Raw genomic sequence first — 26626 nt, 5'->3', positions numbered from 1 at the left:
AGCCGCCCTCGCTGGGCGGCGCTGGCGGGAGGCGGCCGCCGCGTTTGGTTGTCGCCGCGGCGGGGCTGGGCCGGGCCGGGCCGGGCTGGGCTGTGCCGTGCCGTGCCGGCGGTGTCGGTGCCCAGTCCCGGTGCCCCGTCCCGGGGTGAGCATGGTGCCCTAGTGCTGGGGCTATGTCGGAGGCGGCCCGGAGCCTCCTGCAGCGCTGGGGCGCCAGCTTCAGGAAGGGCACCGACTTCGACTCCTGGGGGCAGCTGGTGGAGGCCATCGACGAGTACCAGATGTGAGTGCGGGCACGCAGCGCGCGGCGCCCCGCCGAGGGGCCCCGGGCCGGGCCGGGGCAGGGCGGGGCAGGTGGCCGCGGGGCCTAGGCCTTGTGCCCCGGGTCCCCCCCGCTCCGGGGCTGGCCCCGCTGCCGTTATGCAACGCGGGGGGGGCGGAGCGGGGCGCCCCGGCACCGCCGGACCCCTCCCGGGGCTGTGTGTGGGGGGAGCCCGGCCGCGGGCAGCCATGGCGCCCGGCCCGGCGGGACGCAGCCGGCAGCGCAGGGCGGCGCCGGGCGGGGACCCCCGGCGGCAGCGAGGGGCCCGGCGGGCTCGGAGCTTGTCCCGGGGGCTCCCAAGGCGGCTTGTGCGGGTGGGATTGTGCTGGGGGGGGAGCAGGGGGCTCGCACTTGTTGCCCGGAGCGTCCCGGTGCTGACGGCTGAGGTGCTGTGAGGTGCCCCCAGCCCTGAGGTGCCCGCAGCCCTGAGGTGCCCCGGCCTCGTCAGCTCGTGGTTAGGATGCTGTGGGTTCAGGTATCTGCAGTCCGCAGCTGGGCTGCGGATCGGGGCCAGGCCGTTACTGCAAACCTTGCCACGGGGATCTTCTCCTGATCCGTGTCTCAGATGACAAAAACTTCCTAAAGTAAAGGAAGGAAAAACATCCCTCAAAAAGTTAAATAACCGCCCTTACCTGGGCACTTGCAAGGAGCGGAGTAGGATCGTAATGCTTCAGACCACCTTGGGAGCACCAGCAGTCACTTCCATTTGACGACTTTCCCTCAGAATGGAAAGCCTAAAGGCTTCTCAGTCTGAGCCTGCTTCGCTAAGAAGGGTCACTAAATGTCCGCAGGCAGCCCAGTTCAAGAGATGAAGCATGGCGTATATTGCCTGCCTCCCAGCATCACTCGTGTCTGATGAGAAGTGAGGTGATCTCCATGCCCTGGCTTTATTCTGGCTTTGTAGCAGTGTGAGATCTTTGTTAGAAAGCTCCTCTTGGTAGTCACACTGTAAGTTACTCTCGAAAGCTTGATCAGTGACTTTTTTACTGAACAGAGAAGTCAGTAGATGAACTCTGCAGCTCCAGAGGAAGAAGAAAGGGGGGAGAAGATCAAAGGATTGCAGGGATTTCCTGGGAAGGAGCAGAACCTTTTCAGTGTGCGTATCCACCTCCTTTAGGTACAGCAGGTGGATTAGTGACCACTTCGATCTCTAGAGTAGAAGGTGCCAGTAAGCAGCACAGAGCAAGATACTTCCACGTAGCTCTGGAGATATAACAGCATGGTTTTGTGCTGTCGCCTTTTCAAAGGGCAACCTGAGATGGGAGTAATGAGCGTGCTGGTGGGCTGGCTGGATGCTGCTGGCGTTGCCAAGGTCGGTACAGATCAATGTAGGAAGGCTGGGCATGAACTGGTTATGATGAGCTCGCTGACACTGAAAAAGATCTTCTTGAGTTGCAGTTAGTCTCTTTCAGGGGTTTAATGGCCGCTGACTTAGAACACAGGTGTGGAACACTTGCCTCCCGTGTCCAGGGGAACCTACATCTGCCCAGGTCGATGATCCGGGAGGTTTGTTGCAAGTATCAGCCCTTGCTCATTCGGGTGCTTAATCCCATGAGAGCCCCCTGAGCCCCCAGCAGCACCTTCTGTGTCGAACACTCCAGTCTGTGGAACTTGGTCCGATCCAGCTTTGAACAAGCTTCAAGTGGGACACCAGATGCATTGATGTGGATTAGGGTGTGTGGTGTTTTCTTTTTTTTTTTTTTTCATTGGTGACAAATGGAAAGAGCATTGTGTCACTAGTGCTTGCGGAATTGTTCGTACTGTGATGCTGTCTGTTGTGGGTGGTGTATCGCTGCTATGGTGATATGTTTTTCTTAAATTGTTTCTTTTAAATGCCCTATGTAGTGCACATACACAGCTTGCTGTTTATCACCCACGTTATACCGCCAGGGCAGCACCGAGGGACTGACTGTGTGTTTGGGTTCCAGCGTGTTTGTGCTTTGTGACTTTTCTCTGCCACCGTCTTTTCCCCATTACGAACAAAGGTTATGGCACGGAGCTGTGAAGTTACATTGTCCCATTTGAACCCTGCTTTGCTACTGCTAGCTGAAAGCTGCAGGAGCTTCAATCCTTGTGTCTTTTTAATAGGGCTTATTTTTAGGAAAACAGCAAAGAAATAGTTGAGGTCTGGTGTCTGTTCCTGCCACAGGCTTTGACAGCAGCCTTTTGTTGTGTACGTATCTGTTCTAACCATCCCTCCCCACCCCCAAACAGACTGGTGCCCACCGCACCCATGGTGAGAAGCTGAATTCCCCTAATAGTATAGCAGTACAAGGTGGAAGTACACTGGGGTGTCCCAAATGCTGCTGTTTTGCCTGAGTTTTCCCCTCAACGCCCCTCCGCACTGCCTTTAAATAAGTATCTACGTATACATACGTATATTTTTGCAGAGAATGACAACAATTGCTCAGTTTTGCTTGTTTAATTTTCCCCTTCCTCCCCAAACGGAAGCCGTGACTCTTCCCATAGATTCCCTCTCTGGCTTCCTTTTGCTTTCTCCAGCTGTTTGCTGACTGTTAGTTCCCAAACCCCTCGGTACTCCGGTCTCTGTGCTGGTAACGGGTGGAGGCTGGGCACTGCATATGATGCTGATGGGGGCAGATGGGAGCTAATGCACCCTGAGGACAGCAGCCAAGGTGCCCGGGTCTCTCATGGTGGGAGGGTGTGTGGCCAGTACCTGGGGTACCAGTTCTTTATGCCTGCAGCCGCTTCTCCTGACCATCAAATTCTCTATGAGAAACACATGGGCTTGTTTTCATAAGCAGTATACTTTATGTAAAAAAAAAAACAAAACATGCAAAAAAGGGATGGAGAGAGGGAAAAAAGTCAGTGCTTATAAAAGGGGCTGTTGGTTAGATCGTTCATACCTGTTCTTTCTTCAAGACACATTATATATGTGGTCTTTCCTGCCTAATGTAGGCACTTACTGTGTCTGACTTGTGTTTTGTTTGTTTTGTTTTTCTGTATGGCCTGCCATACATGTGAAAAAGAAACCTTTTGGAGCAGCAGTCTGTGAACCTTTCTGCTGGCACACTTTCAGGAGATGGTGGTGGTGGTGGCAGCGACGGCAGGGTTCTGTGTTGTGTTCTCACTCTTCGATTTTTTCCCCCTTTCCCCAGATTAGCGAGACATCTACAAAAGGAGGCACAGTCTCAGCACAACAACTCAGAATTCACAGAAGATCAAAAGGTAAGTGTTACCGTTTGCTCAGACAAGGAACTTGACTCAGGGGTGTTGATGTGGTATATTGTTCTTTCTGTCTTGCAGACCAGAGCCTTGTGACACCTTTTTTTCCTCCCATAGTATGCAAAAACACAAGCAGAGCCCAGAGTGGCTGAAACAGTTGTTGTCATTAGATGTGACAGATGCCCTGCTGTGTAATACTGAAAGTCTCATGTGCCAGAGCCCTTCATAACCTGGGTGTTTCTTTTTGTGGGTGACCTTTTGATAACTTGCATATACAACATTAGCACAATTCATGTTGTGAAGCCTCAGTACAAATTGTCTTGAGCCGCAGCCATCGAGGGTGTGTGCGGACAATCTTAGCTTAACATGTAACACCTGACTGGGAAGAGTCCTGGCAGAATACTCCCTACTAGTCTCAATGTTCCTTGTTTATAATCCTTCAAAATATTGAGCTGATTTTACTCCTTCCTCTCTCCTCTCAGATTAAAAGGCTGTTTCTTGTCTGAGCATCATATTGATGCAATTTGATGGCAGGATTTAACAAGAAAATGCTAGCTAAGGTCCAACAAACTCAAACATCTTCAGCAAAATAAAAGGAAATATTTTGGAATATGAGGTCTTGCTAAACTTTAGTACCTTGTATAAAACCATGTTTTTATTAGGAATACTGAATCAGAGAATGCCTGTATTCCCGGACTTCCAGATGGTAAGATCACTTGTTTGTGCAACGGCATTGCCTGAGCAGTGACATTTCCTAGCCCAGAATCCAATGTATGGTTAAAGGGTGCTGGAGTAGTGGGATCTGTGTTTGGAAATGTTAGTCCTGACAACTGGTCTTGGCTACAGAAATTGGAGATGAACTTGATGTGTTTAAAAAAAAACAAAACACAATGCCTCATTTATCACAAAGAAATACAGCTTTACATAGAGTCTGTCAGTGGCTTATAAATGTTTCTTTGACATGTACCAACAAAAGAAAGCAAAGAACTGGCCTCCACTGTTCTCTTTACCTTCTGTGAAGAAGAGGATAAGGCTCATGATAGTCCTAAACTGAGTCACAATCTTGGAGAAGGGTTGGAAGCACCTTTCATGATCTGAAGGATCCTTGTTAACATTGGACAGATGTTTTTTCTTTGATCAGTTCTGCTCTGTATCCCTTGCTGGTATCTTTTTCTAATGCTCTCAGCTATAGTTGTCTTTACTGCATGTTTCCCCTTTACTGCATGTTTCCCCTCGGTGGTTGCTTTTGAAAATACGGTTATTTCGTGCAGGAGAAGCTGTTAACACCACTTCAGAGGTACCATCTCCTGAGGGTATAGAGCCATAATGACACAGGACTTTGTTTCCAGATGTTCCCTGAGTTGTAGAGAAAGGACCTAATGGTGGAAATGAGTGAGATCAGCCACAAGGAAAGGCCTGAGAGGTTGAGGAAGCAGAGATAAACGACCTCAGATACAAGTTGTACCACTGCAATCATGTTCTAAGGAAAGAGTCTTCCAAAAGAAGAAATTTGGAGTGGCTGTTCTGAATCCCTGCACAATGATACCTGTATTTATCTCTCTGCTTTCCTCTCTTCTCATCAGCTGATGCACTTAAATTTTGAGCCTTGTTCTCAAATTGTGATGCCTATTTCATTAGCAACATGCATGTAGCCAAGTTCTCCAACATTTTGTGTAGTCTTTCAGTAAGAATGTTCTCTTTCCTTCCTCTATCACGAGTGATGCTAGTCACAACAAATGAGACGGCTGCCTTCTGCTTTCCTTTAGGTATTTCATTGTCCTTCGGGCTCAATCATTTTAAGAATGTGTTTATTTTATTTTTAATAAAAATTTATAGTAACAATTTTTAAATAATTTTAAGGTATTTAAAAATATTTACATTTTATAATTTTTGTATTTATTTATTTATTTATTTATTTATTTAATATTTATGCTGTTGCTTTCAGTGAAACTCTGTACAGCAAAATCTTGTAGTCTGACAGCTCCTTGCTCTCCTGGTGTTCCCTATCTCTGCAGGAGCTTTGTTGGTATAACTTAACGACTATGAGCAATTACTATCATCACTGCTACCATTCACTCAATGTCTAGGAGTAGAGTTTAGCATGTTTCTAGGCTTTCGAGCAGCTTAATTAACTAGAAGTATATCTTCTCTCTTGCCACCCCTCAAAAATGTCCATGGTTAAACGGCAAATTTTACTGAAATGTTCCTGCTGAGGCATCCACCAGTGTGCTATTTCTTCTGGGTTTTGGAAAGTTTCTTATTCCCTAATATCTTGTCTTTTCCAGGTACTGTATGTCATGTAGGAGCCCTTCTTTATTTATCTGAATGCATATTTGTATTCACTTCGGGGTTTATCTCTTTGATCTCACAAGCCCAGGCTGCAGATGGCATTTCATAGATTGGAGAAGGCAAGTTTGTGAAGCTAGTTATGACTTCCAGTTGCTTGGTCTACCCTCATTCCAATCTTTGTGTGGATTTACAGCTAGGTGTTATTTTAAAAGACTGTAAATATTGATGAGAATTCCTGTGAGATTGTTGCTGTTTCTTGTTACACATGAAGAAGATGGATTTCAGCAGTGATTCTTCTGTACAGGGGGAAAACTACTAGCTTTGCCACTACAAGGAAAGGGCATGACTAGGTTCAAATCCTTAGTCCTGTCTGTCTGTATAAACTTTTAACATGTTTGGGTTTACTTCATGCATCACAGGTGGTGGTACAGTGCAGCTATGGCTACGTTGTAATTGATGGCGTGTTACTTGCTAATGTGGTCATTCAGTCTGGTAATCTAACAGCACTTGATAGATAGTACCAATTTCTTTCTTAGATGTAGTGTGAGCCAGTTATTATTTACTTTACAGTAAATGTAGAATTTATGATAAGGATTTAGACATTTCAAGATCTGTACAGCTTGACTTTTTGCTATCAATCCGGAATCTGTTTTGAAAGATTCCATCGTCTTGCACCTTCATTTTGTTGAGGACTATAGAGAAATACAGTAAACAACAAATCATTGTGTTTAAATCTAGTTACTCTGCAACAGTTTTAAGGAGGCTGTGCAGCAATTTCATCACCTAGAAGCTGCGAATATGGGATATTAACATACTCTTACCGATGGACTTAACCTCGGTCTTAACATCTGCATCCTGCTGTTGTTTATTTTACCTTCATTCTCTAAAATGATGTCTTCACTCATGATTAATCACTGCGTTTTGCTACATGAGTCGATGCAGTTCGGTTTGGCCGTAGCTGTCAGCTTTCCTTCAGCTATAGCTATCGTCACCCAGTTCTCTGTGCAGTAAATTTGACCTTTAAAGCCCTCTGCTAACCGCAATTGTTGTTTCTTGTGTAGCTTTTTTTTTTTTTTTTCTTTTGTGCTAGGCTGGGTTTTGTGCAGTATTGGAAAATCATGCTTTTTGTGCAATGGTAACTTGCTGAAATACGAGCACTGTTGCACAGTCTTAGCATGATTCATTGAACTACTGGTCTCCTAACAGCCTAGACCTCTCTTTAAAGCCAAACTCTGCTCTGGCTCCGTATTTATGCAAACATCTTTGACTGCTTTACAGTTAGCACAGTCATTACTCACACAACTGCACTGAAGAAACCTTGACTACGAGATCAACTGACATTTTCCTTTCTAATCACCAGTTTACATTAAACTGATTCTTAACTGCTTTAATCTAGCAAAATTAATTATGACTTCAGCCTTTCTAATGAGATGCAGAATGTTTTCCCTGCTGCAAAAATGAGCTTTTGCATGGGATAGTTGCAGCTGAAAATGATAGCAGTGTTTAGCTGCATTTTTAACTTTTGGGTTGGGTGTGGTTCCTTAAAAAAATAGTTATGAATAATGCCTGCTGGGAGCTTGCCATATTTCAATAGATTCCATATAAAACCTATTCTTTACTATTTTAAGACTCCCAAACTCTCTTCAATTAATCTGTTTCTAGGGATATTATTGCCCTTCAGCCCCCAGGAGCCAGAAGACACACATTTTGTACAGCTGTTTGTCCTGTCACGAGTTACCTAGTTCAGGCAGTTCTAAGAATACTGAGTTAAGAATCTGCAGGATTGGGAATGGTGCTGTTGCTGAGCTTATCAGTGAGCTAACTAACGAGACTGGAGATGGGAAGTCTTTCTTGAGACCTAACTTATAGTGTGGGTTTCGTGCTCTGTGTACAAGATGGTGAGAAGGAGAGCAGTGTGAAAATCTGTTCACAAGTTTTGATTCCATAGTGGGGCACTGAGGCTGTGCTGGCACCCTGCAAACTTACTCAAAGCTCTCCTTCTCTGGTGCATTTGGAAGGGGGTTTGATCTAACGTGGAACTGGCATGCTCTTTGCTCAGCCATGAACACTCAAGCCATAGGAACAGCTGGGTTTTTGCAAATCATGCAGTTGCAGGCAAGCCTCAGAGATTTCCCCTCCCTTCCCCAGGGAACTTCTTTGCATTCCTTTCTTTTATCCATTACTTCACACCTTCCTCTTTGAGATTGTACCTTTGCAACCATATCTTTCCAGATGTTCTCATATAAAAAGGAATTCCTTATGTTACACTGCAGCTGATGAGAAGGATGCAGTGTGTGCTCTGCCTAGGGACTGACAATCTGCTTCTGTAGTACTGCCTGATGTCCTCGCACCAAGCCTGAATATGTATGTACATCTACAAAAACAGTGCGTGGACATTCGTATGTACTCCTTTCCTTTTCAGAAATCTGTTTCCCTAATCTGTGCTGGAAACGCAGCTGTAAATCTCTGTTATGTGGCAGAATTGATTTCAGAGAGGTAGAAGTTTGTTGACTGAACCTAGGCTGTGGAATTAAGCTCCGCAGAAATGATGAGCCATAATATTTCTACTTTGCCATGTTGCATGCAAGCATGCAGTCAGGTTGCCCAATGTTAAAATTCCCAAACAAGACACCACTGCATATCCTAGGCAGAGGAAAGAACAATGAATGCCCCATGCTAATAATGCACGTGTCACTCACTGCTTTCCTGGAAGGTGCTCAAAAGAACTTTTAAAGATTCTGTTACAAGGGGCAGTAACATAAACTGCAAGGATGTAAAGAGCGGATTAATGCTGTGTTGTAACAGAGCACTTAGAAGAGAGAACCATCTGGGGAGGCTTTGGAAGCTTTGAGCCCATGGTGGCTGACAAAAATCAGCTATCTGAGGCTTTTACACAGTCCGTCTGTTGGCTCTGCCCGTGAGGTAGTGATGTCCGATCTGCTTACAGATCAGCTCCTTCGCTCTTTCAGCGTGGCATACAGCAAACCGACACTGGAGCTGCTTAGCTGTCAGCCCAGGGTACTGAGCTGGTGGTGGCTTAGGAGCAGATTTAGAAGCAGCTGATATCCCCCTGCAGGAGTCAGGGCAGATGACTGGCAAAAGAAGCTGTGAAAGCATGCCCAGTATCGTACATGCTGCTATGAGTCTCTAGTAGTCCTAAAACACATCCCTAAAACATAACCCTCCTGTAAAGGGAAGTTCTGGCTTCCGACTGATACCATATAACTTGCCAGATGCTCCTGCCCTTGAAGTTCTTTGCTACAGCTGTACTCTAGGAAATCTTTGCCTCCCCCTTGCATCTAGCTTAAGGGGAGGGCTATTTTTTGATACTGTCTGATTTAAAAGGAGAGAACGAGTCTCTCGTGCATATTTCAAGTTTTATCTTCCTTCTGGGGGAAAACTTTGAAAATGAACTACTTTTCTTTATAGCTTCACTGTTGCTGTTTCTCTTGTCCTCTAAATGTTCCACAGACTGTTTGGAATTGTATTTTATCTCTGCATATAGACTTCGTTTTTCTTCACTAAAGTCTTTTGGTTAACGAACAAACTTGTGTGGTCAAAAACAGTAAAATAAACCATGCAGGTGTGTCCATTTGATGCCAGTTACATTGTTTGAATTCCTCTTGATGTTTTTCATCTGCTAGTAATAGAAACAAATGTGACCGCTGCTCCTCAAGCTTCTTTTTTTTGTGAAGCATAAAAGCTTCAGTAGCACTGTCTTAAAAGTAGGACTGCTAGTGAAGGATGGTTATGAAGCTCTTTCTTTCCTTCTACATTTTAAAATAAAGATGAGAAATTACTTCACAGTTTTGCTCAGGGGTATTTTAGCTGGCAAGTTTGAATCCAAGAAAGTCTATTTCATGCTTCTGTCAGACTTTAAGTGTCTTAGCAAATTACAAAAATAAAAACTCAGAAACATACTCTACCTTTATACTTCATTTTGCACCAAAACCTGCAAAAGTGGACCATGCTTTTTCAGTGCTGAGATACTGGGCATTTGTAAACTCTGACGGGGGCTGACTTGGTCTGTTGGGATTGTACCCTACAATTCCCTAAAAGGGAAAATTTTAACAAGAAGAATTAAAGAAGAATGTGAATATGGAAGAACACAATTTCAATATTTTCTTTCTTCTTTTCAGAAAACCATAGCTAAAATTGCAACATGCTTGGAACTGAGAAGTGCAGCTTTACAGGTATAGTTCTCTTTCCCATGTGATTTCATACTTTGGTGATAGGTAATTAATGCTGGTTTTAGACAGCTTTGTGTCTTCAGGCATAGCTAAAGCTTCTGGAAACAGAACGAACAGCTCCTTGAACATTTGGACTTTCCAGGTTGTCTACACGATGCCCCAGGTGATAAAACCTTTTCTGTTGAGTTAGTAAGTTGAATAGGCTTGCTCAGAGAAGCAGATGTTCTACTAGACAGATGAAGAAGCTTCATCATCAGGATTGGTGGAGATGAGAATCACTGTGGTGAGCTCTTAGGCTTAACAAAATACTGACATATCCTGTATACTGTAACTTCTGCTAGTGTTACAATGCTGGAGTTATGCCTTGAACAATGTGGGCTCCTGTGGGAGCATCACTTTTGCAGTCTTAGAGGTGATATTACTTCAGAACAACTTGACTGGGCTAGAGTTTAAAGTAAGTCCCTCTGTCCAAATGTTCCTGTGCATGGTAAGTATGAAAAATGAACTAGCTCATTTAAATCTTTTTATCTTGTATTAGAACTTGGAACATGGGATACGTTTTTGTTGATAAATGAGGAGTAGCTAACTTTCTGCCTCATCTGTGAACCTAGCCTCAGTCAGGGAGGTTTTGTTTTGTTGTTTCGTTTTGTTGTAGTTTGCTTTGTTTTTTTTAAGACGTAGCTTTGAAGTAACTTGGTATGCTTGAATAAAGGGAACAGCTTGCATGCTTATTATGAGATGTGATAGCTTTTTCTGAGGGGAAAGGGCATACCCAGATTTAACACTCTCTTTGTAATGTCCTAGTCCACCCAGTCGCAGGATGAATTTAAGCTTGAGGATCTGAAGAAGTTGGAACCAAGTAAGTAGTATCTTTGTATTTCAAGTAAGTGACATTCACCAGTGGAAAATATGACAGCGGGATGAATACTGACTGACCACAGTGTGGTTTGACAGTAATGTTGTTTTTAGATAGTTCTTCCAAATATCTGTTACCACATAGGCAGAATTTGATGTGTATTAAGGAATTTAATGTGGGTAACTTCAAAGTATAGTAGCCCTAATGTTTCAGATAATGTATTAGTCTTTTTGTCTCAAGTAATTCTTTGGGTACTGCTGACTTCACGCAGAATCATACTTTAGGCTATCAGTTGTGCCTTATGTAATCAGATGGAAAATTTACCTGCACATAACTTACTTGAACTGAATTTCAACACTCTGTGGTCTTCCGACTTGCAGTATTGAATGTATTTGTCTTCTGAAAATATTTTATTTGTGCTCATGGTAGTCGATCACTTGCCACTTAACCACAGTAATGTTATAAGACTAACAAAATTAGGAGTCAAAGTGAGGATGAGAGTCGGTCTTTGAAGGGTTTTGTGTTGTGGCTGTTTTTTTCCAATCTGATCCTGGGTCAATTTTTGGTATGTCAATCCAGAAGTAAATTTTTCATGTAGGAAATATCTGTTTGTCTGCTATGTTTTCCTTCCAGTAACACTGGTTGCTTTATTCGCAAAGTATCCTGATGATCAGAGCTTCCACATCTAAGCAGTATCATCCTGGATGCTGACAATTGTTGTTCTTGGGGAACGGGAGACGTGGAAGAGTTTCTTTCATGATGGGAAAAAAAGGGGGTTATTTTGCTCTTTTCACAACGGTATCATTTAGGGAGATGTTGGGGATAAAAATGATGTGCAGGCAGTGTTGCCACTTGATGAATAAGCAGATTCTCTGTCCCCGTTCTCTAAGTAACTAACACAGCATCCTACAGAGAAGGTTGTGGAGAAGCAGGACATTGAACTGAGAGGTTCCTAAGGTCTGTACAAAAATATCGAGTCCAGATGCTTTTAAACTGTTCCCCGAAAAAGGAGAGTGGAGGTACACTACAGGACTGCTGGGTCTGTGAAGACCATAAACTCAGGAAAGTCTTAACCGTGTGTTAAAAGTATGAGTTTTTTCTCACTCTGTATATTGCATGTTTTGCCTCTGCATTGTCTGATTTGGGATTATTTTATCGGTACACATTCTGTTTACGAAGTATTTTAATTGTTGAAGTAGTTTAATGACTGTAGATCTTAGACTCCATTAGGTAAATGGCCTTTGAGTGACTGAATGATGGAAGAAGACTCATTTACAAATCCAAGGAAATGAATATTGAAGGGTAAAGCTTCCCTCGAAATGCCTCCTTTTCTTGAAAGCCAGTATTTCAGTTACAGTGCAAGAGTCCCCTTCATCAGAGAATTGATTTCTAGCTGTCAAAAAAATGTTCACCAGCGTGAAGCGCATTCAACCCGCGCTTCATGCAACAAGCGACTATATTAAAACTGAAGAAGAGTGTGTGGCCATCAGTCTTCAAAGACACTGAGTTATTTTCCTTGGAGGAGAACGGGTGCTTCTGCAACAACAATTCACCATTGATGTCCTTGATGTTGCTCTCTGGCTTGGATTGTTCTTTCCCTCTGAATTGTGCCTTTGTTTTATGGTTTATAAGTATATCTTGAACAGGGTAAATCTTAATCAGGCCAACACAAGTAATTTCAAAAAACACCCCGTGAAGTGTTTTAATTTGTCTGTTGTCAATTTTTTCTTACATTCCAGAAGAAAAAGCTTTTTTTTTTAAAAAATAAAAAATAAAATAAAATAAAATAAAACAAAAATAAAAGGACTGGCAATGCAAATAAGCAATTCCTTTGTTAGGTCAAAATGTTTTGTTAGGGTGGAATGAAAACAGCTATTCACACAATTTCAGTTGATTTAATTACTTTTGTGCCTGAAGTGGTCAAAATGGCTGAGAAATTTGTTTCTGGTGGTGTTCTAACAACCAGGGCCCTTAGATTTACTTTTTTTTTTTCCCTGTGTTGTCAGGTTCTAACTTTTCATAATTGTTAAGGTTGCATTTTGCACTGAAGCTGTTGGCTGGCTTTGTTTCTAGGATTTGTCACTGAATCTCTTGTGCTAGGATAATGCTACCGGAGAGTCCATACATACAAACAGTTCTTTTGAGATTATGCTGTGTGAAATCATTGCCCACACTCTGGATCTTGCAGATCTTTTTCTTGTTAAGGCTTATGCCAGTGTTATAACACACTTTAGAATTAGACAGGCTGTGTGCCAGTACTGGCATCTGGGTGTAAATGAGATGAAGTGGATCCGGAAATGCTCTAGCTGAAAACCATGTGTTTTGGTGGGTTGGTTCGGTGACCTCCTTGGGCATGAGAGTAACACTGGCAAGAAGGTGTATTTGGGAAGGCGCAGAACAGTCTTTAAAAAAGATTTCTGTTGTAAAAGCAGCATAAATACAAGGCACGTTGCTGGGGATCTGCCCTTTAGTTACACAAACTGCAAGCTTTCTGTGAATCATTTTCTAAGCAGCAGCATTACAGAGGGGAAGTCCTCTTTACTCCAGAAGACATGCACACTTAAAAATAAATACATAAATAAAAGTAGCTCTGAAGTGTGGGTGTCTTATGCAGTGTTGCGAAGGAGATTCCTACTCGTTATAACCTAATATATTTCCTGTTATCTGATAACTTTGATTTAAATCAACTGAAACTGTAGCTTGTGAGAGGTGTAAAGAGGATTTTCCTTTTCCTCGAAGGGTGGATGTTGCATTGCTTCTGTATATTTCATCAGACTGAGAGCTGCAGATCCAGTTCTTATCCTGATGATGTGTTTAAAGGGGTGTGTTTAGTAAATCCCAGTATTGTGACTTTGCAAAATTACTTGCTATTAGTGACTAAACAGAGTTGAATGCATTCTAAAAACTTGATCCACAGTGCTCTGCTGCAAAAAGGCAAGAGATTTTGGGTGGTATTGCCAGAAGTGTTTCTGATCTGAACACTTAGCATCATTTTTGTTAATACTGTCCCTGGGAATTTGGAAAGCGCTGAACTGCCAGAAGCAGGTTTGATGCCAACACGTGTGTAGGCGCAGCTTTGCGGTAGGAGTGTGTATGCCTACCTGTGCATTGCAGGTGCTGTAAAGCTGTCCACCTATTTCTCATGGTGCTCATATTGCTGGAGTACTTTGTGCCCTCTAGTGATAACTGAGATTATTTCTGAGAAAGCTTTTTTAGGGGATGTTCATTTGTGTCGTGGGAGAAGCCGGTTACGGGAAGAGGGCAGAACCTAGTGCATACCAAACTTTGGAAGAGGGAAGGAGAACTCCTGCAATTTCTGTCACTTCTGTATGCCGTGCCTCTGAGCTGTATGAGATATTACTTTACTGACGTTTTTCTATTTGGGGCAGTTTCGCTTTCTGTCTTGGTATGATAGAGCTTTCCAAGAGCAGGGGAATTCAGAGGGAGATAAAATCCCTTCTTTTCCTGAACCTGAGCTGTGCTGGGAGGCTGTTGTCTGCTGATAATCAGCCACTTTCCTGTTGGGAAGCGGCTACGATTCTTTGCCACCCTGTTGAGATCTGCCTTGCTGATCCCTCAGGGCAGAAGCCTTGAGAGAAGGAGAGACTTGGCGTCAGTTTTGTCTGTCACACATCTAACAGCAGACAACTTAAAGCTCTCTCTGTATGTATGTATTGGGTCCCCCTGGAATCAGATAGCATCCACCTTCTCAGGTCATGGTAAAGAAATCAGAAAAAAAAGATCAGTAAAGACTGGGAAGGTTTTTTGTTTGTCTATGTATAGTTTACTGAGGGGTTCTTTATTCACAGTAGCGTTTGGATGTCTGGTAGCTAATGATGGAGCCCACATGGAGTGATGTGACTATGAAGAAAGACAGAGAAGCTCTCCTGCTATACTGGCTGAGTTATAACACGCAGAGACAGAAAGGGCCTAGCAGTGGTTCTGTAAACATAGCTGGTGTGTAAGTACGTCTGGGATTTTGTGTTATGTTAGCACTGCTTTAACACAGTTTTGTTCTCCTCCAAAAGTTCCAAGGGGAGATTTCAAAAATGTGCTTTGAGAGTGCTTACTGCAAAGTGAGACCAGTGAGAGGACTTGCTCTTAATACCTCCTGCCTCCCCTGCCCAGGCCAGGATCCTCATTCTCTGATAGGGACTGCCTCTCTCTGCAAGCTTTCTTCTCTTTTTAGGCCTTTTAGCCATTGTGAAATGCTTATTTCTTTTATACACTTTTGGAAATACAACTTTTACTAGTTAATGCTTTCAGTAATAAAAGCTAAAGTTGTGATTATTAAAACTTGAGTAAGGTCCTAATGCAAATGGCAAAGCTGTGGTATTACAGTGAATGTTGGAAGGTATAGCCAACGTTTCTGGATCTAACGCTCAGATATTGCTCTGTGTCTCTTTTGAACTTTGCAAATCTACCCTCCACGTGCAGGAGGAAGTAGGAAATCTCAACTAAGTTATGTGTTACCAGCATTCTTGGACTCCCACGGTGGCTCTCTGAATGTGCAGGGTAGGTACCTGTATGCTTAAGCATGTCAGTTCTGGAGACTTCAGACTGTTTGGAGCCGATTCCAGTAACAACATCACCCTAGCTTCAATAGCTACCCAAGGTTGCTACCATTACCTCAGGGGCCTGTAGCTTTTCCTCATGGTGCTTTTAGTTCTTGTTACGTTTATCTTCCCTGCCTGTATAAATGTGGTGGTTAAGTACTGCAGTCACAGTTACCCAGTATGAAAGTTGTAGTGACATGACTCATCAGGTCTGTACTGATGTTTAAATTATGAGATATTTTTTTTTTTTGGCCATGATCTGATCCTTTTAAAATTGTTTTGTGAAGTTGCAATGAGAACGGACCTAGTTGTGCAAAGTGGTAGAATTAATGCTTATTTAGGAAAATAGATTCTTACTGTTTTTTTTTTTTTTTCTTTTTTTTTTTTTTCTCTGCAGTCTTAAAGAATATCCTCACTTACAATAAGGAGTTCCCCTTTGATGTTCAGCCTGTCCCACTCAGGTAAGAGAGAGAACTGTGTCACTGTGTGTTATGCATAGGTATCTGAACGGGCATGGTCCGGGAACTGCTGCATGTGAGACATGAGAACTTCTAGAGCCACCTACTTGCTGCATTACTTTGGGTAAACTGGTTAAAAAAGAACTTCTGAATTCAGGTTTTCTAGGTACTAAAACCAAAGCCCTTGCTTTTGGTAAAATCAGTATTTGGTAGGCCCTACATCTCTCTGGAATTGTCAGTATTTTCTCTTGTTTTTAGACTTTGTGCTTTATGTGTAGCAGAAAGCTTTCTACAGCAGTTAGCTAAGCTTTCTACAGTAGTAGCTAATGTGAAATGACATTAAAGTGTGTGCTCCTGTTCTATACTCAGTTGCTGATGTGCAAGTTGAAAGCGAGATGATGAGTGATCTTTGGTCTCGCTCTTTTTTCATATTTCACAGGAAGATTTTAGCACCAGGAGAAGAGGAACACTTGGAGTTTGAGGAGGATGATGAGGAAGGAGGAGCTGGAGCAGGGTCTCCAGACTCGCTTCCTGCTAGAGTTCCAGGTAGGGGCACCAGCCTTGCCATACCAACCTATACAGCATGTGTAAGTTCTGTCTCTTTCTCCACCTGTGATTTTAAAAGTTTGGATGAGGAGCACCAGGCTGTATTGGAAACTGTAGTCCTGTATTGGAAAACCACAAAAGTGACCTGTGGACTTTTTTCCTCAGCAAACTATCTCCTATTCCAAATAGTTGTACCCCTAATCTGTGAGGCAGTACCAGCTACCTCATATAATTTGTGCATTCCATGCACTTTTTTAACCATATTATGTGAAGTGTTCCAAACACATTCAGATAGAAACTGTGGCAATGTTTGCTCCTTCAAGGAGCATCACATCCTGCTAGAGATGTGGGGAGTTGTTGCTGGTTAGTTTTCTGTTATGTCATCTGGTGAGACAATAGCTTGGACTAAAGTCAAGCTTGGGGAGGAGAAAGAAGAGTAGCTTTGGTTTGCTAACTTTAGTGCTTGTCCACACAAAAGCATTTTATAAGTGGATATACCTACTGATTCTGGAGAAGGTCGTCTTGGAGCCTCAACTTTTGACAATTTAATAGGTAAAGAAGTAGGAAGTCACAACAGAAGTTTTGTTGTTGTTGCTGTTTTTTGTTATTTTTTTTTGTTTCATTCCTGATGTAGTTTATTTGCAGTAAAAACAAATTTCTAGTTTCAGAGCAGGCTGGCAGCCTTCTTATTTCAAGAAGGAGATAACAAATAGGGAAACTAGAACTGGAATTATGGTTGAAAGAGATAGTATAACACCTATTGGAAAATTCATTTAAGGCTTCCTCTGAGTACGTGTGTGTGTGTATGTCAAACTCTAAAGTCTTTTTGATTATGTTAATGTGCATAATTACATTTTTTTCCTGCATGGTATTAAGTATTAATTTTTTTTTTTCTTTGACAACTCTAGGTAGGTAGATAGATGTCAAGTTAAAGGAAAAGGGAGATGCATACTTCTGGTTCTTTTTCTGTACTTTTCAGCACACTGGTTATTTAAGGTGTAAGCTGGGGGAAAAGTGAGAGATACCTTGAGTAGCTCGTGATATGCCTGTGAATCAATCAGGTTGTGACTATTACCATAGTTACCTCCGTGCACCCTGTTGGCACTGTGTGCATATAACAGACGTAGAGACGATGTGTGTGCTTAAGAAAGAATCTAAGCTGACTGTAGGCAGGTTTTGTCTATAGTTAAATTATTCTCAAAGAAGTAGAGTAACTAAATCCGAAAGAAGGGAGGTTTGAAATATATATTTTCTCACAGAATTATTCCTTGGTAAAACCATGCTTTTAAGAGGAGTTGCTCACACCTCTTCTTACTGATGTTTTACATTGTCATCTACTTCATGAACTGTCTGTCTGACTTCTCTGAACCTTTTTGCATTAAGGTAAACCTCCCTGTAGCTATGATAATCTGAACCCCTAGGGTGTTTCTGTATGAGTTGAAAACAGATCTTGTTTCCCTGATGAATGTAAATTTGTGTGGCGTTTCTGACCTTATGGGATGTTAGTTGGTTGCTCTTTCTGTGGGTGACGAGGTTTAAGCGAAAGCAACTTGCAGCCATCTGAGGTGAGCCTGGTAAATGGACTTCACATATTGATTTGAGAGAAGTGTTGCACTCTTTGCTTCAATATGCCTTTAATCCGTAGTGCATAACTATTGTCTAACTGACCATTGTCTTGTCTTCTACATGCATGGCTTCATCGTTATCACATTGCACCATTCATCTAACCCAGGAGCCAATGAAGGTATGATGATAACATTTTAGTACATACTGTTATTTCTCTGATCATGGTCATGTAGCTGTAATGTTTGTCATTCAGCTGTTGCTTTCAAAGCTCAAAATACAGCCTTCAGTAACATGGTACTAGGCATCTAGGGGTTGGTTTTATCTCCCTTCAGTAGCAGGAAAAGGGAAACTCTTATTTGGTGACATATGTTACATTGCTCTCCAGAAGTCTTAATGTGCTAATAAAGATGTGCTGACTTGTAGAGTAGCCAAAGGCAGGAATAGCTAGATTTTCTTTAGTGGAATACACATTCGATGAGCAATCTTACATTAAAAAAAAAATATATATATACACATGTAGTTACACTTCTGTGCTGTGTGAAGATGAATTGACCAGGGTCTTGCTGTCCCTGCCAGCTGAGGTTTCCCATCTGCCTTTCTCCTGGTTATATACTACTTTATTCCACTGCTGTGCTGACAAGAGATTCTTCTGTGGCCCATTTCTGTTTGTGAACCCAGCAGGAGACCCGTCACCTTTTCCCCTTTCTCTGAACTGGGGGCTGGGTCTGGAGAGACCGGGCACCTCTGTCTCGGTGGCAGTGAGCTATTAGGTTGGCTCACCTTCATGCATCTGAAACGCACTTGTAGGAGGACACTAACAATACATAATAAAATAAAATGTAGATGCTCTCTTCCCTCTCTGGCGATGAATTCCTGCAGTTGTGCTGGAAATGGCTGGTACTATCCTCATGAAAAACCTCAGAATTAGCCTGTTGAAGACTTACGGGCTCAAGCTGTGGCAGAAGACGGGCTGTGTGATGGGTGATCGTGGCTCATGTGGGACAGGTTACAGTCAGCTGCTTTAGTCCATTGCTGGTTTAGATGTGACTCCAGCTGAGGCAGCAAGGAGAACACATTCCTTAAGGACCGTCTGTCACAATGTCCCCTTACCTGTTGGAAGTGGGCTTGACTTTTTGTTCATTGCAATTCTGGAATTTCATACATTCTGGAAAGCGTTTTTCAAGAACAGAAGAATTTTTCTCAAACCAGAATTTTTATAGTAAGTACCAGAGTCTGATACATCTCATAGATGATTTTGGTGTGTCAAGTATCCCGTCACTTAGCATATTTCAGAGATGGATAGGAAAACTGGAAGTTACAGTTTGTCTCTCTTGGGAGGGCATGCTGCTTTTCGGAGACAACTGAAAGGCGGTAGACCAAAGTTTTGTGCTGAAGAGAAGGCCCTTATCTGCCTTCCATTAGATTGTAATAAAAACTTTGGCTTTTAACAGCTATTCAAGTGATATAGCAAGATGAACTAGATTGTGTATGCTTCTTGGCAGAAAGGGATGCTGTCGAATAAATTCACTTTTCAAGATATCGTATACTATGGTCAGAAGTCTGTCCCGTTACTTTAGAAGAGTGGGTCAAATTCGGCCATGACGTGTTGTAAAGTGTCCACAGAGGCGGTACCTCGGGGTCATGGCTCTGCTGGTAGCCAAGGCAGGGAGTTACAGATACGTGGTGTCTCACAGATGGGAATCCAGACCTTGATGGTGGTCCTGAACGGGGGACTGAGTGCAGAAGGGCTCATAAGATCTTGCTGAGGCTGTAGTGCTAGCACTGAGTACACTGCCCCATCTTTTAAAGCTAGTCCCTCTAATGTGATGAAAACTCCTCAGTTCTCCAGCTTTTCAAGCCTTGATCGGGGGAAAAAAAGGATCAAAGAAAACCCAGATTGGACTTGCCAAAGGAAATTATTACTTTGTTTAGATCTCAAGCCTTGGGATAACATTTTATTTTTTAATTAGAAAAACAAAACTTTAGATTAATTTGCTCATGAGTCTGAGCATTTCTTGTCTTGGAGCTTATTCATCTAATACCAGAGACAGGCCTGAAGCCTGTCAGTTTTCTTTAAAATCCACATGAAGAAGCTGTCCCTCTACTGATTACAGAATCTCTCTTTATTTTTTATTTTTTTATGGCTTTTAGTAAGTTTGGGTAATTTTGTTTTCTTGTCATTTTCATTGTCTTCCTCAACTCTACAAGGATTCTCATGCATTGTCCACAGTGTGTGACCACAAAGATTACCTGATCCTAAATTTTCTTGATGAAGAGCTAGGAACTGCTTCCTAAATGCAGCAGGAAACTTGAGGGATTCAAACACATTTTTTTCACTCCTCCGTTTAAGTACAGATCAATACAACTTGGATAATTAAGAATGTCTCTTTTGATTCCCTTGCACCCAGTGGGATTCGCAACAATGCCATTTTCTTCCTTGTTCTCCCAGCCTAAATGTTCAGCATGAAGCCAAGTCATGTTCAGCGGGGTGGGTACTCTTGATTATGTGTCTGAACTTCCTGCAGCTGCAGATTGAATCCAGCTTCCCAAATTTAATCCTGAAAAACTATATAAATTGAATTCCATGCATGAGTTACTCTGCATGAGAGCAAGAAGGAACACTTTAAACAAAGCTTTTCTCTGTTCTTAGGACATTTTTTTTAATTTTTATTTTGTTTTGTTTTACAAATTCATTTAACCTGAGGCAGTCCTGATTTTTTTGGGGTTGCTTGTTTGCTTTTTTGATGTGGACTTAGAAATCTGTCATTTAATGTGTAGACACACACTGTGTGCTGGTGGGATAAGAAACCTTGGGCTTGGCACTCCGTTGGAAAACAGCCTCTTCCGTGAGAGGTGATGGGGTGAGCAAGGCCTCTGCTGTAAAATGACTCAAAGGATTAATGATGTGTTTTACTCTTTTCAGGTACTTTATTACCCAGATTGCCATCTGAACCCGGGATGACATTACTCACCATCAACATAGAGAAAATTGGTCTGAAAGATGCTGGGCAGTGCATTGATCCTTACATCACAGTCAGTGTAAAGGGTAATGATTTCTGTTCCTGGCTCCTCATTTCTAGTTTGCAGAAAGTATTTTCTGAAAGTAGCATTTTTTATTTATTCAACCTGCAGGGAGAAGTGTTTGTTTGGGCCTGCATTTATTGTTGTGGTCTTAAGGCTTCTGCTTTTTCGAGGGTGGAAAAATCCTGTATTTGGGAGATACCGGGAGGTGAATCACTGCAGGAGAAGCGCTCAGCTGTGCCTTCCCCAAGCTGGAGGACGAGTATTAGTGACTTGGCAGACCGTACTTCTCTCTTTCACTTCCATTAGCTGACTCTTAAGTACAGATCTGTTTGGACTGCTTGTACTCCCCAGTGCATATTGGTCTCTGGGCTTCCTGGAGACAGCAAACCACAGCCCACTGGCTCCATTCTTGCCCTATCATTAGGCCAACTTTTTAGTAAAGCAAAGATCTTCTTACCAAAAGGAATGGGTATGAAGTTGAGAAGCAAAGCTTTAAAGTGCCAGCCTTGGCACCGAAATATTTCAGCTCATGTGTTGGGCTAACTGTCCCCTCCTCAAGAGTCTCCGTGAGTCTGGAAGAACCTGTGTCTCTGTCAGCTGCGGATATGTGAGGTGAGGTTTTCTCACTGTTTCAGATAACAACGTGGTTGATGGCTTTTGCTTGAGGCTGAGATTTTTGGTATTCAGTCTTTCTGGCAGGAGCATCTGTCTCATCCCCGTTTCTTAGAAGGAAGCCACTGTAGTCAGAGTTGCGTACCTTTATCCATCCTGCTTGACTTGTGCTCATCTTTACAATCTTTTGAGGTGTATGATTTTTCTTTATCAGATAAAAACTTGCAGCTGAGCTCTGTTCCGTTGGTGGCAGCCTCTATTCAGTTGTGACAGCGACCTTCTCTATATCCTCTTTCGACGTGCTATTAGTCCCAAGTGTAGGGATGTGATGCCTGCGTTACCAGGCTGCTTCACCTGCTGGACAAGTTCTGTGTCAGAAGTGGGGGTCACGGCGTTGAATCCCAGCGATGTTCTCAGATGCTACCTGCCAACGTACATACACAGGGAGCCTTACCTAATCCTGCTTCCTGGGATCATTTTTCAGCAGTGAAGCTGGAACATGACTCTCGCCTTCCTCAGCTGATACAACTGCCTTTTTGTGTTCTCAGTCTTAGAAATGCGCAGTATTTGTGTTTATGGTGTTGCCTCAAGTATGCAGCATTATTTTTAGCTTATGTAACTATTTGTCAGGCTCCGTTTCTCTAGTCACTTTTGGATCTTTCTTTGCCTCCGCTATGCCAGAAAGCTGAGGGACGGGTGACTTCAGTGGTGAGGCTAGCTGGATGGATGTGGGTTTAATCAAACTTAATTCTTTCATGCTGAGTTTTTCTTGGCCAACAGGGAAATACCAGCGCTAACAGGGTTCTAACGTTGGATCCTGGAACTTACCAGAATTTGTAAAGCAAACATTCGTTGTTCCTTTCCACCAAAGTGTTTCTCAGTCCTAACTTACTGCATATTGTTAAAATTGTTGCTTGTCTTCAGAGCTAGCTTTCATTTCCTTTCTGGAGCTGAGGGAGGCTGTATTTCTAGACTTGCTTTCCCAACCACTCATTCCGTTAACGTGTGGCACTTCATTAGCAAACTCTTATAAACAGCAGCTGCCAAGTAATGATGTAGGAAACTAGTGTCAAAAGAGTTGTGTGTAGGGGGTGTATCACCTCTTCTAGTAATGGTGACCTTAAACTTTATTTTTTAAGATTTTTGTTGAGTAAAAGTGACTCAAAAAGGTCATTTTGTCCATATTATAAGGAGTCTTAGGGTGATTAGTTGTTGGTTTTCCTTGGTGTTTTTGTTTTGTTTTGGGGTGTTTTTGTTGTGTGTGGGTCTGTGTGTGTGTGTTTTTGTTCTGTTTTGTTTTTAATTAGGCTGCTGTCCTGCAGATCAGCAGAGAGATGCTCCTGCTGCCATGTTGGTGATCCCTTTCCATTCCCTGAAAGAAGTGTGTTCAGCAGTGCTTCAGGGCCCCAACCTCAGCAGAAAGAGTGTTGTCTCTGGTGGCTTGTGCCTGAGCAGCGCAACTGGTGCTGACAGCTGGGGTCCAACCTGTGGCCCCCTGTGCCTCTGACTGTAAAAAACAGGAGAGAGAATGCATGGTGACCCAAGGAATTGTGGTGAATGGAGTTAAATCCAGTTAATCTTGACCCAAAGATTTGTTTATGGTGAATGGAGTTAAATCCAGCTGGAGGCTGGTCACTAGTGGTATCCCCCAGGGCTCAGTACTGGGGCTGGTCCTCTTTAATATCTTTATCGATGATCTGGATGAGGGGATAGAGTGCACCCTCAGTAAGTTCGCAGATGACACCACGTTGTGTGGGAGTGTTGATCTGCTCAAGGGTAGGAGAGGGATTTGGACAGGCTGGACCGAAGGGCTGAGGACAATGGGGTGAGGTTCAACAAGGCCAAGTGCCAGGTCCTGCACTTGGGGCACAACAACCCCAAGCAGAGCTACAGGCTGGGGGAAGAGCGGCTGGAAAGCTGCCTGGCAGAAAGGGCTCTGGGGATACTGGTCGATAGCCAGCTGAACATGAGCCAGCAGCATGCCCAGGTGGCCAAGAAGGCCAACAGCATCCTGGCTTGTATCAGGAATGGTGTGGCCAGCAGGACTAGGGAAGTGATCGTCCCCCCATACTCGGCTCTGGTGAGGCTGCACCTCGAGTGCTGTGTTCAGTTTTGGGCCCCTTGCTACAAGAAGGGCCCTGAAGATGGTGTAGGGTCTAAAGAACAAGTCATATGAGGAGCAGCTGAGGGAACTGGGGTTATTTAGCCTGGAGACAAGGAGGCTCAGGGGAGACCTTACCACTCTCTACAGTTCCGTTACTTCTCAAAGGAAGTTGTAGCAGGGTTGGGGTCAGTCTCTTCTCCCAAGCGACAAGTGATAGGACAAGAGGAAATGGCCTCAAGTTGTGCCAGGGGAGGTTTAATTTTGGTATTAGGAAAAAATTCTTCAAAAGGTTGTGAAGCACTGGAACAGGCTGCCCAAGGAAGTAATTCAGTCACCATTCCCTGGTATTCAAAAAACATGTAGAAGTGTTTCTTAGGGACAAGGTCTAGTGGTAGACTTGGCAGTGCTAGGTTAACCGTTGGACTCGATGATCCTAGAGGTCTTTTCCAACCTAAATGATTCTATGATTTTGTTGCATCGAGTCAACAAAGCAGGGGGGCCTGCAGTGATTGCAGTTTGTATGAGCTGTGCCAGCTTTGACCTGCACAGAGGGGCACCTTCGGTGCATAAAACTCTCTGCTGGTTCCGCTGGCAGTTCTGAAGCCCTGCAGACATCTTGCCTGCAGAGGGAACGGAATCATTTGTTGGCAGCAGACAGAAATGTCCCCTTAAAAATGGGAATCACTCCAAATTCTCATCTTAAACTGTCAGAACTCTACCTGCTTTCACGTTGCGGTAAAAGATAAAACTCACTGACTGTGAAGGGGTGTGATTACCCCTCTCCGTCCAGGTGGACATTAACTTTTTGTGAGAGTATGAGGATTGATTCATAAGCATCTTAAAGGAAGCAGAACCTTAAAGTCTGAGAAGCTTCTCCCAATTCTCGTGCCATTTCTTTCCTGCAGATTTGAATGGGATAGATCTGACTCCTGTGCAAGATACTCCTGTGGCTTTGAGGAAAGAGGACACGTATGTCCATTTTAATGTGGACATCGAGATTCAGAAACATGTTGAAAAACTAACAAAAGGTACGTGGTATGAAGTAGCAGAAGCAGGGCCCGGGAGCTTTGGAAGTGTGGGTAGAAGGTTGCTCCTATCTAATAAACAGGCCATGCCCGAGCTGCTGCAGGGCTCAAGATCCAGACAAGGATAAAAATAGATGTTTGTATTCTATCTTTTCCAAATTGGTCACTGTGATGACTTGCAGACAAGGGAGGAATGAATGAAAACAAATAAAAATGCAGCCGTCTGCTCTGCTGCACAGGTATAGAGTTTCTTTGTGACGCTTTTAGTTACTGGATGTGAATAATTGAGTGAAGAGTACAAGCTCTTGTGACTGTGATGACGAGCATTGTAAGAACATGGTGTATCTTTTAAGTAAATTACTAAAGCGTTGGAAATAATTTCATCCAATATATGTAGAGCATCTTAAATTGCAGATAAGTATTAGGATAGCTGTTGGTCATAATTGCTAACTTCACTATTAACCCATTTTCTGTTTTAGGTGCAGCTATTTTCTTTGAATTCAAACACTACAAGCCTAAGAAAAGGTTTACTAGCACCAAGTGCTTTGCTTTCATGGAGATGGATGAAATTAAACCCGGGGCAATTGTTATAGAACTGTAAGTGACTTGCAGTTATTAGATGCCGATGACAGAGGAACTGAACTATCCTTCCGTTAGGATGTGCAGCTTGTATTGTGGAAGGTTTAATGAACTCATTAGATTAAGTTACAGGAGGACTATTCTATTTTTAATAAAGAAGGGGAGATAAAATGCTTTTAGACAAACAAAATAGCTATAGATCTTTCTAAAATGTATATATATATTTCCAAATAAAATGCTGGTGTTTGTAACTGAATTTTGTATCAGTTTAACAGATTCTGTAGGGGAGATTTTCATTTTGATGTCTGCTTGAATGTCAGATCAGCTGTACTTAAAAAAAAAATTTTTTGAACTTCCATGATCTTCTGATACAGGACTTCTGTGCAGGAAATATGAATTGAGACATGGGATTCTGATTTGAAATAGACTTTTAGGAACACTTCAAAGCAGTGTTAGGTGGTTGTTGTTGGTTTTTTGTTTGCTTTTTCACTTAGGTAAAGAAGTGCATCAGCCAGTTATAGTGCACATCAGTTATGATGTGCATCCTAACCTTACTGCGTGGGTGAAGGTCTGTCAAGTGAGGGTTTTGAGTGTTTGCTTTCTCTTTCCAGGAAGGAGTGAACCTTGCAGGTGGGGACAGTTGTAGGAAGAGTGCTTAACTTAATCTTTGGTAGCTGGAGTACTTCTTTGAATTTCTTCCTGTAAATCCATTTATTGTTGTTCCAGTAAATCTCATCTGATGTATTTAAAGATTATGGTAATAGGATCAGGACAGGACAGGCTTCCTAGTGTGCTTTCATCTTCCTCATAGCCATTAGGACTTGCAGTAATTTACTTTCTTGTGCTTACAGGTACAAAAAACCCACTGACTTTAAAAGGAAGAAATTACAACTGTTGACCAAGAAACCACTTTACCTTCACCTCCATCAAACGTTGCACAAGGAATGACCCTATTTGTGAGACTTCTGTGAACTGAACCACAAGTCATGGTAGCTGTGTGTAGTAGCCTTAGGCTTCAAGTGGCAGGAGAACGACTGTGTCCATGCCAGTAGGTCAAACGGGACCATCACATCCTGCACAGCACTCCTTCAGGGTCAGAGGCAAGCCTACCAGCCAAGTGCAAGTTTTTTTTCAGTACCTTCCAGATACAGGTTTTTCTGAGAGCCCTGAAATATTTTGACTGCTTTTCCTAATTTTGCTGTTCATCACTTTTTATCGTAACCATTATTATCCTTTTGCCTCAAACTCCACCGAAGGTTGGAGACTGCCCCTTTGCCAAACCTGTAGCAATAAAGATGTGGCAGGCCTACTAA

At 42.9% G+C, this 26626-nt stretch overlaps 1 protein-coding gene across 4 annotated transcripts; it reads left to right on the top strand.

The window, feature by feature from the left end:
* The first annotated feature begins 3 nt into the window (after positions 1-3).
* On the top strand, positions 4-26626 carry AIDA (axin interactor, dorsalization associated). 4 transcript variants are annotated; one of them, XM_084515566.1, is made up of 11 exons: positions 4-283; positions 3442-3511; positions 9937-9990; positions 10792-10846; positions 15797-15860; positions 16297-16403; positions 18136-18147; positions 20893-21015; positions 24615-24737; positions 25214-25331; positions 26165-26626. In XM_084515566.1, the coding sequence occupies exons 1-11, from the start codon at positions 174-176 to the stop codon at positions 26259-26261; spliced, it is 933 nt and encodes a 310-aa protein (XP_084371692.1). In that variant the 5' UTR covers positions 4-173; the 3' UTR covers positions 26262-26626. The 4 variants fall into 4 exon arrangements, with proteins under 4 accessions (XP_084371692.1, XP_084371693.1, XP_084371695.1 ...); XM_084515567.1 differs by lacking the exon at positions 18136-18147; XM_084515569.1 differs by lacking the exons at positions 18136-18147; positions 20893-21015.

The sequence above is a fragment of the Aythya ferina genome, assembly GCF_964211825.1.
Source record: "Aythya ferina genome assembly, chromosome: 3".
NCBI classification, from domain to species: domain Eukaryota; kingdom Metazoa; phylum Chordata; class Aves; order Anseriformes; family Anatidae; genus Aythya; species Aythya ferina.
Note: the sequence above shows the minus strand (reverse complement) of the source record. Positions and strands in the feature narration are given on the sequence as shown.

Coding starts and splice junctions, on each gene's coding strand:
- AIDA (XM_084515566.1), top strand. CDS start 174: ATGTCGGAGGCGGCCCGGAGCCTCCTGCAGCGCTGGGGCGCCAGCTTC. Junction 284..3,441: donor GCCATCGACGAGTACCAGAT/GTGAGTGCGGGC, acceptor CCCTTTCCCCAG/ATTAGCGAGACATCTACAAA. Junction 24,738..25,213: donor TGTTGAAAAACTAACAAAAG/GTACGTGGTATG, acceptor TTTCTGTTTTAG/GTGCAGCTATTTTCTTTGAA.